Raw genomic sequence first — 13,582 nt, 5'->3', positions numbered from 1 at the left:
TGCCAAAACATTCTAGTATTAAAAAAAGGAAAGAAGTTCTGAAAAACCAGAAACTTTGCTGGAAGGTTTCTAAATAAAACAATTATTTTTCCACAAGCTGTAAGCAGCAAAAGAGCAGAAAACATCATTAGCAAAGAAAGTGTCCCAAGTTACAAAAGTACCCCTTGTTGGGGTACTTAGCCACATTAGAGTGGCTGACTTTCTTTTAAAAAACAGGTGAAATTAATTTATGATCCAGTTTAGAAGAGAGTAATTCTGTGTGTCTCCCACCCTCCTCTGGAAATTTTTCTGGAGTGAAATTCCATTCCTTTAGATGCATCTTCAGATCTTACATATTAAATCCTAACATTTCAATGCAGAAAAGTTCCCAGATTTTAACAATGTCCTGGAATCTACGGAAGCTTTATGGTGAAATCTGATTACTATAGCACTCTCTGAAACCAAGATTAAGAATTTGAATTCACTTTCATTTAGATTTAGACATCTTTCAGAGATAATCTGCTTTTAAAAAACCTCCACAAGCCATTTGTTGCAAGAGTTTTAACATCCAGGCCATTTTTTTAAATTTGAAGATACTGGACAGTTTTCAGCTGCAAATTAGCTAAAGTTCTGTTTCTACCACTGCAAAGCAATACACCTATAAAAAAGAGTATAATTTTCTATTTCTGCAATCTCCAAAGCAAAGAATTGGAGCTTGAAAATTATTGCCACATTATTTTCCACTGAAAAGTCTCGTGCAAAAGTGATACAAGACATTTTAACTGGTTTTCCATAGCTTTTATCTCTGTTAGGTGAGTAGATATGAGGCTAGCCCCCACACTGAGGTATTTCCCACACACTTAGCTGGTTTAACTGTTCCCAAAGCTTTCTGATTTCAGCCAGGAGGACCACCAGTCACCTCAGTCCTGATGTCACTAGTTCTTTCTGTCCCACTGCAGCTCTGGCTTTGTACTCCTGCCTTACTGGTCAAGTCAGTTCCATAGACAATCCTATTCATTTCACTTATATCACATATCCTACCTTGATCTCTTTCTCAAGGTCACCAGCAGATTCCAGTTCTCCCTCACCCCCTCCTTTATGCCAAAATCAGGACCCACACTGGCAACTGACCACAGAAAGCAATGTATGTGGAAAGCAACTGTGAGTCCTGTATAGAAGGCTGTTTAGCTCCACCAGTTAACCCAGTTCCAGCCACACCCTCATAGGACATTCAATATGACTGCAGTTAACCCAGTTCCAGCCACACCCTCATAGGATATTCAATATGACTGCAGTAAGATACAATTGCTTTAATTCCCCCACTTCCCCCTTTGCAAAACAGAATAATAGTGTAGTAACTTTAAAAAACAGTAGCTACCCACTACGGCTGTTCTCTTCCTCTTCTCTTTCTAGCGAGTTGGAAAGCACTACTTAGGTGTAAGGAGAAGAGAGCCACAACAAACAGGAAAGTCAAGATAATGAGTTGTACCAATCAGAGACACAACATGGGCATGGCGATATCTTTAACTGGACAAACTTCAGTGGGTGAGAGAGAGCAGCTTACATAGAGCTCAAAAGACTGTGTGTCAGAAGTTGGTCCAATAAAAGATAACTACTTCACCCACAGCCTCTCTCTAAGATCCTGGAACCAACACCACTACAACAACACAACATCGTACCAATCAGAAAGTTACAAAACCATTTTTCACAGTGTGCATCTCAAACTGGTTCTCTCCATGAAGGAGACTTTAAAAGTTTCATTGGAAAAACACAGACATACAATCCGTCATGACAAAGAGGCACAGACTTTTAAAACTGTCCTGAAAATTAATCCCAAATGAAAGTTTCCTTCTTGGCAGGTCTATTATTGTCTTACAAATACGGAGGTTATATATATGGGTTGGTTTCTTGTAGAATTTATTTTAAAGTATTTGTGAAACACCATACATTGTCATTCCTTTTTCCATTTTCATAATACATTGTTTACAATGTATTGAACAAATCTCCCCGCAAAATCAACTAAATTCCATCCAGAGTATAAAACTGTAAAACATTTAACTGTCTTGCTACAATCGACAACATTCAGAAATCATGAAGCTGAGTCCAATAACATGTCATTTAAGAAATTGGTTTGCATCCCCGATTTCTTAGAGTGTGTTCTTTCACAGCTCCATACCAAAGCAGCTTGGGAGTAGGAGATATGTGCATTCATCTATGAGCATAAAAGACATTTCTGAACGTGATTTCAGGTTCGTTTTCTAATATTTGTTCAGCAGTCATAACTATCATACTAGGATCAGTGGGACAAGTTCTCCAATCACATCATGACCCATCTCTGCAGCTGATACTGAAAGAAATGCTATTGATAGTCCTAAGAGCACATTTTTCCAGGGCTGAGGATCAGAGCATTTTTTACTAAGGATTCTTAGCTATGGGACATGCTATCGGTAGTGTCTTGCTACTTAGAAGTATTTTCCCAATAGTGAAAGAATGTAATGGTCTAGCAATATTTTCCCATGGAAAACAACCAATAAGATAAATCCACAACAAAGAAAACTTGCTCCACCTTTTGGACATATTGAACTCTTATCTTTAGTTTTGTGCACATCACCTATCCAGCATTCAACAGGCAACATACCAAAGAGGTGTTCATCATGATACCAGACAGCTTTTCAATCCTTTTATCAAAGTGTTGCAGTTTTCATTTCATGGGGTGTGAAACAACAATTAACAATGAGCAAAGAAAGTTACTGTGTATGCAGAGCATTTCTGTCCATGCTAGGTGGTGTCTTTAGTCCCTCAAATCTTTCTTTTTCCCGTTTTAGTTCCCCTCCATCCTGCTTCTCCCCCCACCCAGTGACCCCTCAGCCCTGCATGGGACTGTCCACATTTGAAGCACAAGATGTCTGGATGCAATTTTCTCATGAGCCAATGAGTGCTGTTCCTGAGCTATTCTAAGGAGGCACTAGAGAATGACTAAGATGGTCCCTTTTTAGGGCTGCTCCTCCACAGGGCCAAGGGCTTAAAGTCCCAAGATGAATCACCAAAGTATCTAGATTCCCGCATTGTAACATGTTAGTCTACAGTTATGCCACAGAACTGGACAATAGCCAGAACTTTTGAATGAATAAAAGTTTGCTGATCCCTCTGGCATAATCTTGATTAATGTCTGGTTTGTATTTCTATAGCATCTTTTATCAGAGGATCACAGAAGACTTTACAAACAATAATTAAATCATATAATTCCTGTGTGAAAAGGGGGATTATTATATAATATAATTATTGTTAATTTACAGATGGGTAACAGGAGGCACATAGGTGAAGTGCTACCCAAAACTGTATAGTCAGTCGGTGGTAAGATCAGGATTAGATCCTACTCCAACCACTAGATTGGTTCCTTAGAGGCTCTCCTGCCTTCACTTGTGCGACTGTGGCAGTCCCACTGGTAACACTGGTGTAGTGCTGCCATGCCAAGGGGCATGATATGGGAGGAAAGGTGGGGTGCACATGTTGCATAGCTCCTCCTCATCTTGAAGAGGTGGTGTGCTAATGCTACAGTAAATATTCCAGTCATTCATCTGCAGTAGTGTCGATACGCTAGTTTTACAGCCTCTGGAAAGCAGAAGGAAATCTTCACACCGCCAGTCACCCCCAGACTATCAAAGGTCAACTTTTGGACAAAATGAGTTTTGCTCTTAAGAGGTATTCTTTGCTCAAACTGAGTACCGTGGTCTTCTTTTTTCAATCTGCCCCCTTTTTGCAGAGACCTTCCCCCCATTTCTTTATCAGAGGGGTTGCTGAGGGATGTGTGCCAATTCCAAAAAAAAGAAACCCTGCTACTTGAAACAAAGTAAATTCCTATGTCACCAGAGGGCCTGTTTAACCCCCTCACAAAGCACCACGTCTTAAAGCTAAGTTGGCATGAGACTGGAAAGATGTGTGAGCACATCATGGGGAGGAGCTCAGCCCCCAAACCCTCTGCTCCATGGGAAAGGCAGGGTAAATGGAGTTTGTGGGGTGATGGCTCATGCAGGAGCTGAGCCCCACCCACAGGCTCTGGGCACTGGTGCCCAGGGCACAGAGAGGCTAAGTGACTTGACCAAGGGCACAGCGCCTCAGACGGAGCAAGGACTCGAACCCCAGTCCCTCCCCTAGCCTAGGGTCACGGCGGCGGCGCCCAACAGCCTCCTGCCCTATTGCTCAGCCCGCCCTCCAGCCTGTACTTCCCCACCGGGCGCTGCCCTCCGCCTGACTCGCTCAGCCCCCAACTAACCTAGTGCAGCCTCCCTGCAGAGCCGCCGCCGCCTCCGGGAAATGGCAGAGCCCCGAGCCGACCCTCTCCGCCCCAGGCTGTCCCTGAGGCGCGCATGAGAGCAGCGGCTCATCTGTGCTTTTCAGTCAGGCGTTGAGCAAGACAGGCCGGGCATCTGGGGTCCTGCCTGGGCGGGGGGCGCAGCGGTAACTTTGCCGTACAACATGGCGGCGCTGTGCCGGGGGCGGAAGCGCTTTCAATGGGAGCCTGTGCTTTGCCGTACGGCTCGGGTCCTGTCAGGTACGGCGGCCCCCACCCCCTTGCCAGTTGCCCTCTGCCAGAGCGGCGGTGGGGATGGCTTCCGCCTTCTGTCTCTTGGCGAGCTGCTGCAGGGGGGACGGGAGGGGGTCTCCCTGTCGGGGGAGCTGCTGCGGGGACGAGGGGCGGCCTCCCCACCCGGCCTCAGACTGGGGGGCAGCAGCAGTGGCCGCTGGGGGAGGTGATTGAGACCTTTCTGGGGTGGGGGGAGGGGGAGAGAGCTCCTGGTTCTTGGTGGGGCTCCCTTCTCTAGGAAGCTGGTGGGGGAGGGGCAAGTAGGTGGCCATTTCCCCCTGCCCTGGAAATGTTGGGTTGGGGGGTGGGGAGGACTCTGCCGCCCATTTCCAGCTCTGAGACACCCCGACTTGCGGTGACATCTTATCTGAAGGCACCTAACAACTTTTTAAGCACAACCATTATATTATAGAGGGAGATCAGTGGTTCTGTGCACAACCTCTCTCTATTCTGAAATATACACATCTACCAAGGAAACTCCCTAGGTCACGGTAGGCAATTTATGGCACACCTGCCAAAGGAGGCACATGAGCTGATTTTCAGTGGTAATCACAGTGCCCAGGTCCTGGCCACCGGGCTGGGGTTGCTCTGCATTTTAATTTAATTTTAAATGAAACTTCTTAAACATTTAAAAAACCTTATTTACTTTACCTACAACAATAGTTTAGTTATATATTATAGACTTATAGAAAGAGAGCTTCTAAAAATGTTAAAATGTATTACCGGCACGCGAAACCTTAAATTAGAGTAAATAAATGAAGACTCGGCACAGCACTTCTGAAAGGTTGCCAACCCCTGCCCAGGTTGAAACTGGTGATACAGCTTGGGAATGTGATTTTCTCCTATCCTGCAAGTTGTTGAGGGCTATCTCTTCTTATTTATTTAACTACAAATTGATGACCCTCGGTAGCTTGACAAATCAGGCTGTTAGCAAACCAGATGGTCTGGCTCTTTGTGATAGAAATCACTTTTTACCTTTTGTATTAAAGTGAGTTGTTGCAGACTACTAGTTCGTAATTTAGATTGCTGCTTCTGCTTGCTTGAGAACAAAAATTAAATAGTCTGGGTAGAAAAATGTCTACTTCTGGAACAACTTTTTTTCAACCAAAGTTTCATAAGACTCTTTAACATGTTGCTTTGGAGACTGCATGCATGAAAACTTCAGCCACAGTATAGGACCTGTTACTCTCTTGTCAATGAAATATGCATTAGAGTTCCAGTTATAATTGTTGTGGAAATTCCTGTCCGTTTCTCCTATGTATACGTGACAAACTTGCCCCCCTGTTATGGCAGATAAGTAGAATAATCTATTTCATAATGATCTAGTAAGCTAGAGGCATTATGACTTATTGTGTCAATCCACTTTTTGGTGGACATTGTCAGTACAATATCTAATTTATTTTCACTTTTTTGCTATTTATTGTTTGTTTTTTGTTTAATTTCTGAAAACAAACTAGTTAGTTTTATCTGCTGGTTTTCATGCACTAGCACATTGTTTTTTTAGAGGGTAGAATGTTTTAGTGGGTACAATAGAGTGTTATGGGACACTGATAGGACACTGTTTTAATTTAAAAACCCCCAAACCTGACACCTCGTAATGTACCTCTGCCATCTTTCTAATTTCTTCTTCTGTTTTTTATATGTTCTTTTCATAGGAAAAAATGAGTATGATCTTCTGGTGATTGGTGGAGGTTCTGGAGGCCTTGCTTGTGCAAAAGAAGGTTTGGAGCTGTAAAGAAATAATAATAAAAAGTTCAATTTTTTGTTTAAATTATGACTATATTAGTTACCTCATTGCTGTCTCTGCTAGTCTCCTTAAAACATTCAGTCCTTACAAAGAATGTTTTTTTAAAATCATTAATTCACTTATATTTGAGGAGTCATTCATAGACAGGAACAGGACAGTCCTGTATGGTGGGTTTTTTTTCTTCCCCTTATCTTTCTTTAAACTCTGCCTTCATTGCCATCTGGACGTTTAGCACACTACAACAGTGAAGTAAGGGCTAAGTTACACTGAATGCTTCAGTAGATGGTATCCTTTTTTCCTTTACTCTTTATTATACCTTCTGCCAGGGCCGGCTCTAGCCATTTCACTGCCCCAAGCAAGGCGGCACGCCGCGGGGGGCACTCTGCTGCTCGCCGGTCCCGTGGCTCCAGTGGACCTCCCACAGGTGTGCCTGCGGATGCTCCACCAGAGCCACGGGACCAGCGGACCCTCCGCAGGCACGCCTGCGGGAGGTCCACCGAAGCCGCTGCCGCCCTCCCGGCAACCGGCAGAGCGCCCCCCGCGGCATGCCGCTCCAAGCTCGCTCTTGGCGCACTGGGGCCTGGAGCCGGCCCTGCCTTCTGCATGTTTACACACAGTAAAAACAGTTGCTGAAACTAGAAGCGCCAAACAGCTGTTGGAATTGTCAGGGAAATTGCTGTCTTTACTAACTGTATTTAATATGTTTAATAACCTTATATTTTTTTCCTCCAGAACTGCAGCACTATAATGAGGTTTTTCCTTCATGTGTTTTCCTCTTTGCTAAATATGATTGCTCTCCTTGTTTTTTGTTTTGAAGCTGCTCAGTTTGGAAAGAAGGTGGCTGTTCTTGATTATGTGGAGCCTTCACCTAAAGGTATGAAAGTAAGCCATGATCACTTTTTATATCAACGAAATTTTAAATAGGTCTGTTTCTAAACACATTAGTGCCAGTGTGGTGTCGGTGGTGTTTGGCATTGTAGAAGTACACTGTGAGTCAGTCTTTGCCCTCAAGAAATCAATAGCATAACTCCCCTTGACTTCAGTGGGAGCAGAATTTGGATAAAGTTTAAAATCATTGCCTCGGTTAAAACATGACTGTTAGCAAATGTAACTTACAATTCAGCTTGTGTTTATTATCTTGAATTTTTCCTGTAGTGTATTATGTAAATGAGGAGGTAGGAACACAGACATTTCAATGGGATTGTATATAGTTGGTGTTGCTGTGCTTTCAGTCTTACACTTCTCAATGCACAAAAGATCTAAGGTATTTTCAGTACTAATTTTAAACTTAAAAAGTTACTTCCATAAATACCATAAGAAGAGTTAGAAGTTCATCTGCAGCAGATTGTGTAAATGGCATCTGTGATTTCCAAACTAACTGCATTAGTTTAAAATTATCTGTTTGGATTTTTTGTACCTTCTCTTTAGGAACCAAATGGGGACTTGGTGGCACTTGTGTGAACGTTGGCTGTATTCCTAAAAAGCTTATGCATCAAGCAGCTCTTTTAGGGAGCGCTCTTAAAGATGCCCAACATTATGGCTGGAATATATCCCACCCTGTTCGCCATGACTGGTAAAGAATATTGTACCTATGCATTTTGTGTTTCCGTAGATGTGTATTAAAAGTACCAAAATTTTCCCCACTGCTTTTCACTCTGAGACAGCAACAGAATTGAATTTCACTTGGACTATTCTTTGGCCACTCTTTGGAAAAAATCAGGCTTGCTAGTTTTACAAGGAAGATATTGTGTGAGAGTTTTGATTTAGCACTTTGTTCTAGTGTCAAGAATATTTTTGTAATATAAATAACTTCCATCAATTACCTGTGCATCAATCTTTGAGTTGCATTTTCAGTATCTGTAATATGATGATTTAATACTTTGTGTCTTGTTTCTTGATAGGCCTGTGATGGCAGAAGCCATTCAAAATTATGTCAAATCCTTGAACTGGGGACACAGAGTGCAGCTACAGGACAAGTAAATGAAACTCTACATTTGATCTTCCCTCATATAGTCAGCTTTTCTCCTCTTTGTAGAACTGCTGTTTCAGCTTTGGCATTTGCTGCATTTTTGCAAGTACTGAAACTCTCCATCAAAGACTATTGATCTGTTTCTTAATGTCAGCTAAATGAGTGAAAAATGTTGCCACTTTTTCCTTCTTATGTGTAGGGCCTTACCGAATTCACAGTCCGTTTTGGTCAATTTCACAGTCATAGGATTTTTTAAATTGTAAATTTCATGATTTCAGCTATGTTAATCTTAAATTTCATGTAATTATAGGGGTCCTGACTGAAAAAGGAGTTGTGGAGGGGTAGGGGGTGTCATAAGGTTATTGCAGAGGGTCTGTGCTGCCTTCAGAGCTGGGTGGCTGGAAAGCAGCAGCTGATGGCCAGGCACCCAGCTCTAAAGGTGGTACCATACAATACAATACCATGCCATCCTTACTTCTGCACTGCCGCTGGGAAGGTACTGCCTTCAGAGCTGGGTGCCTGGCCATCAACCACTGCTTTCTGGCCACTCAGCTCTGAAGGCAGCACAGAAGTAAGGATGGCAATACTGCTGCCACCCTAAAATAACCTTGCAACCCCCCTGCAACTCCCTTTTATGTCAGGACTCCCAATTTGAGAAACTTTGGTCTCCCCTCCCATGAAATCTGTATAGTATAGGGTTAAAGCACACACAGATTTCATGGTCCGTGATGCGTTTTTCTTGGCCACTAATTTGGTAGGACCCTACTTATGTGCAAAGTGATTGGGAGTGACTGTTAGACAAAAGCTGTCCTGTGAGGTTTTGTCATCCCAGAGATTTAGTTTTGGAGTGCCACGGAGCTTAAGTTAGGGCTGTGAATAGAAATCTTTCTGCTGGGATGACTCAAAGTAATATTGATAAGCTTTGGAAGGAACTGTGCCCAGCCTCTTCTGGAAGGGGCACTGCAGTAACTTTAAGGATGAGTGTGAGTGAATGGGATGGTTCTTCAGGACCAGAAAACCTTCGCTCTGGTGTGCAGGAGGGTTGACATTAATATAAAATAGACTAAATCTGAGGTTCCTGTGGTAGAATTTTCGCACAGCACCAGTGAGCCTGTAAATAACATTGCTGAACTATAGAAATGAATGCATAGTTAACATCATTTAAAGAACAGACAAACTTTTCAGCCCTCAGGCCTTCTCAAGGTTGTCTAGATCATTTGGCAATGTTTCCTTTGTGGTGAAGATGAAGTTAATGGGTAATTTAGGAGGTGCGTAGCTAACTTCAGAGGGAGTCACAAAGCTAATGTTCCTAAGTATGCACTTTAGAGAAATAGTAATACTGTGCACTTATTTGGTACCTGTCATCTAGGAGGTCAGTGGGTTTTTTTAAGCACTAAATCTTGCAGCATCTTTTACAATAGGTGTTGTTCCCATTGTATAGATAACTTTTGTGCCATAGTTTACTTAAGTGACTTGCCTAAGGTCACATAAGTCAGTGGTGAAGCCACAAATAGATCTATGGAATGCTGATGCTCCCCTTCCATTTACTTTCCTGTTTTGCTGCTATTTACTGCCTGCCTCTTTGTCACTTTAGGCCTGATGCTCTTGAAAGAGTGGGCTAGCTGATTGTACGTGTCTTGGATTTTTGTTCACTAAGCAGGTGTAATTTTTTTAAACAGAAAAGTGAAGTATTTCAACCTCACAGGCAGTTTGATGGATGCACACACAGTCCGTGGTTTGACAAATGCAGGTAAAGAGGTGAGCTACATGGCTGGTTATTATAGCCTCATCTGGTTGAACCTCAGAAACTCTAGCCTCAAGTCTGTTCTTAGCTGTCAAATATACTGGGATCTAGGTTTTGTTTTGCAAATTTAGTTTGCAATTATCAAACCAGAACCTCCTGCACATGGAAATTAATAGGGCTTTGCAATTGTAAAGTACTCTGTCCAAGGATCTCAAAGTGCTTAAATAAACATCAAAATATTGATAATTGATCATAATAAACCCCACTCCCAACATTGAGTTAGCTTGTATTATTATTTCCACTTTACAGATGGGAAAACTGAGGCACAAGAAGGTTAATTGTCTTGGCCAAAGTCCCATAGTATTGGCAGAGCCAAGATCAATGGCAGAGGTTTAAATAGAACCCAGATCTCCTCACTCTGTTATGCTGTAACCACTAAACGAAACTCTTCCTCCTTATGTTGTCTCCTGGGTCATCTAAGAGATGCTTTTCCTCCATTTGCAAAATTGGAAAAACATTGCATCTTTTTTTTTTAATGCAGATATATTGCAGTTTAACTTCAAGCACCTGAGTGGAGTCATGGTTGGTAATCACTTCTGCCCCATTAGCAAAAGATCTTGAATAAAACTATGTAAATGTACCAAAATTTTCAGAAGTGATTACTTGAGGTACTTTAAAGAGGCCTGACTTTCAAATAGCAGATGCTCAGCACTTTCTGAAAATCGCTCATTATAAGATGTCTTGATTCTAGTACCCAAAATCATTTGTCACTTTTAGATGAATGCAACCTTTGTTAACATAGTGCTGGTTTGTGCACGAGTTTACACAAATAGCGTGTGCTAATACCAGTTTTTCTGAGTTCTTAATACCCATGTGTATGTCATTAAAAGTTAATGACAGACAATAAGGTTGTCTCAGAATAAAGCCGGCGATTCTTGCAGAGGTTGTTGATCATGATGATCCTAACTCTGTGTATTTATTTGCAGACTATCATTACTGCAGAAAACATCGTCATTGCCACTGGAGGGAGGCCAAAATATCCCGCACACGTAAGTCATGTCTGCCATGTGACATCTCCAATAGCTTTACTTTTTCTGCTTTAGCTCACACTAAATGTTTGGAGGACTTACCAAGGACATAAATGCACAGATAAAGATACAAATGATTAACTTTTGTGAGAGTGTGAGCTGGAACATTTGTCTTTAATATAATATGTGAGCTTTCTAGCAAAAATTAAAATATAAGACCCGTTTTTTAATCAGACCGTAACCAGTTTTATGAGATATCTCAGGGCCATGCATCTGAAGTTGGAGAGCAACAGGCAGGTCCAGCTTTCTTTTTGAAAAGTGTTCTTAGTGCTGGTGAAAGGTGACAGACTAACAGTTCTTAAAACTGGAGTCGTCATCTTATGCAACAGACTGTTAAGTATCAGAGGGGTAGCCGTGTTAGTCTGGATCTGTAAAAGCAGCAAAGAATCCTGTGGCGCCTTATAGACTAACAGACGTTTTGGAGCATGAGCTTTCGTGGGTGAATACCCACTTCTTCAGATGCAAGTGGTGGAAATATCCAGGGGCAGGTATATATATGCTAGCAAGCAAGCTAGAGATAATGAGGTCAGTTCAATCAGGGAAGATGAGGCCCTGTTCTAGCAGTTGAGGTGTGAAAACCAAGAGAGGAGAAACTGGTTCTGTAGCTGGCAAGCCATTCACAGTCTTTGTTCAATCCTGAGCTGATGGTGTCAAATTTGCAGATGAACTGAAACTCAGCAGTTTCTCTTTGAAGTCTGGTCCTGAAGTTTTTTTGCTGCAGGATGGCCACCTTAAGGTCTGCTATAGTGTGGCCAGGGAGGTTGAAGTGCTCTCCTACAGGTTTTTGTATATTGCCATTCCTAATGTCTGATTTGTGTCCATTTATCCTTTTCCGTAGAGACTGTCCAGTTTGGCCGATGTACATAGCAGAGGGGCATTGCTGGCATATGATGGCGTATATTACATTGGTGGATGTGCAGGTGAATGAACCAGTGATGGTATGGCTGATCTGGTTAGGTCCTGTGATGGTGTCGCTGGTGTAGATATGTGGGCAGAGTTGGCATCGAGGTTTGTTGCATGGATTGGTTCCTGAGCTAGAGTTATTATGGTGCGGTGTGCAGTTACTGGTGAGAATATGTTTCAGGTTGGCAGGTTGCCTGTGGGCAAGGACTGGCCTGCCACCCAAGGCCTGTGAAAGTGTGGGATCATTGTCCAGGATGGGTTGTAGATCCTTGATGATGCGTTAGAGGGGTTTTAGCTGGGGGCTGTATGTGATGGCCAGTGGAGTCCTGTTGGTTTCTTTCTTGGGTTTGTCTTTGCAGTAGGAGGCTTCTGGGTACACGTCTGGCTCTGTTGATCTGTTTCCTTATTTCCTCGTGCGGGTATTGTAGTTTTGAGAATGCTTGGTGGAGATTTTGTAGGTATTGGTCTCTGTCTGAGGGGTTAGAGCAGATGCGGTTTCTCCTCTCTTGGTTTTCACACCTCAACTGCTAGAACAGGGCCTCATCCTCCCTGATTGAACTGACCTCGTTATCTCTAGCTTGCTTGCTAGCATATATATACCTGCCCCTGGATATTTCCACCACATGCATCTGAAGAAGTGGGTATTCACCCACGAAAGCTCATGCTCCAAAACGTCTGTTAGTCTATAAGGTGCCACAGGATTCTTTGCTGCTTTTACAGACTGTTAAGTATGGGAACTCGCCATGCATCTTTTCCCAGACTGTCCTGACCATGTATATTTACCTTGATTGGGAGGGACCACCTCTGAGGATCAGGGTGATTTACTTTCATTGGACTCTCCTGAAAATGCCAATTAGTTTTAATTGTGATGGTGACTTTGAGAGGTAAATACCTGTCCACTGGAAACTGAATTGAGATGTCTGAACTCATTTCATATAAGCCATTGGTCTTTTCTCAAATTAAGTTGCTATCAACCAGGGAAGGGTTCTAACCAATGACCTGGTGGTAAAAGGTCCATAGCAGTTAGTTATTTTGCAGCCCATCTGTGTTGTTTACCAAAGGCTGATCTCACTGAACATTAAGCCTCTCAGAACTAGCTGGCACATAATGTAAATTCCTTTGACAGAGTGTAAAAACCAAAAATAAGCTTCCTGCATGTTTTTCTGCAGGTGTAATTCCCTCATCCCTTATTGTGTAATGCCTATGTGAAACAAGGGTGAAAGCATAACATAGTCATGTCTAAAAATGGTTATAGCTCTTGCAAGGAGAAAAAAGAAATGAGTTTCTCCATAAGAGTTGTGGAGGTGATATTGAACATCCTTTTGTGTAGACATTGCTGTTCCTATGGTCTATGTTCGTTCAGTAAGCCAGGTCAGAGGTGTCTGCCCATTTCCTTCTCTTGTCATGGATGGTTACTGGGATTTTGGTGCTCTGATATGATGAACATCATTGTCAAAGTTTTAGTGGCAGCTGCTTCAGTGGCACTGATGGATGATCTCCTCCTGTCAATGGATACAAGACAGTCATCCATTTTCATCCTGGTGTAACTCTCTCATGGTCAACAGTG

General features: G+C 42.6%; 2 protein-coding genes across 3 annotated transcripts in view; one reads left to right on the top strand and one right to left on the bottom strand.

Annotated features, from left to right (window-relative positions):
* COMT (catechol-O-methyltransferase) overlaps positions 1-4,345 on the bottom strand; it is a 33,470-nt gene extending 29,125 nt beyond the window's left edge. The window contains exon 1 of one of the 2 annotated variants that reach the window (XM_050924192.1): positions 4,253-4,345. The gene's annotated coding sequence lies outside the window, so the exon portion shown is untranslated. Of the gene's footprint in view, positions 1-1,020; positions 1,111-4,252 lie in introns of those variants that run through there. The other variant, XM_050924194.1, reaches the window with a different exon arrangement.
* Positions 4,346-4,442: 97 nt separating this feature from the next.
* Positions 4,443-13,582, top strand: part of TXNRD2 (thioredoxin reductase 2) — a 52,311-nt gene continuing 43,171 nt past the window's right edge. Inside the window, exons 1-7 of the mRNA XM_050924175.1 lie at positions 4,443-4,531; positions 6,220-6,285; positions 7,129-7,185; positions 7,740-7,884; positions 8,213-8,287; positions 9,960-10,038; positions 11,011-11,073. Of these exons, the coding sequence (XP_050780132.1) occupies positions 4,456-4,531; positions 6,220-6,285; positions 7,129-7,185; positions 7,740-7,884; positions 8,213-8,287; positions 9,960-10,038; positions 11,011-11,073 (561 nt within the window). The 5' untranslated portion in view covers positions 4,443-4,455. The remainder of the gene's footprint in view (positions 4,532-6,219; positions 6,286-7,128; positions 7,186-7,739; positions 7,885-8,212; positions 8,288-9,959; positions 10,039-11,010; positions 11,074-13,582) is intronic.

The sequence above is a fragment of the Gopherus flavomarginatus genome, chromosome 15 (assembly GCF_025201925.1).
Source record: "Gopherus flavomarginatus isolate rGopFla2 chromosome 15, rGopFla2.mat.asm, whole genome shotgun sequence".
Taxonomy (NCBI): Eukaryota; Metazoa; Chordata; order Testudines; family Testudinidae; genus Gopherus; species Gopherus flavomarginatus.
This window is presented reverse-complemented; position numbering and strand designations above follow the sequence as displayed.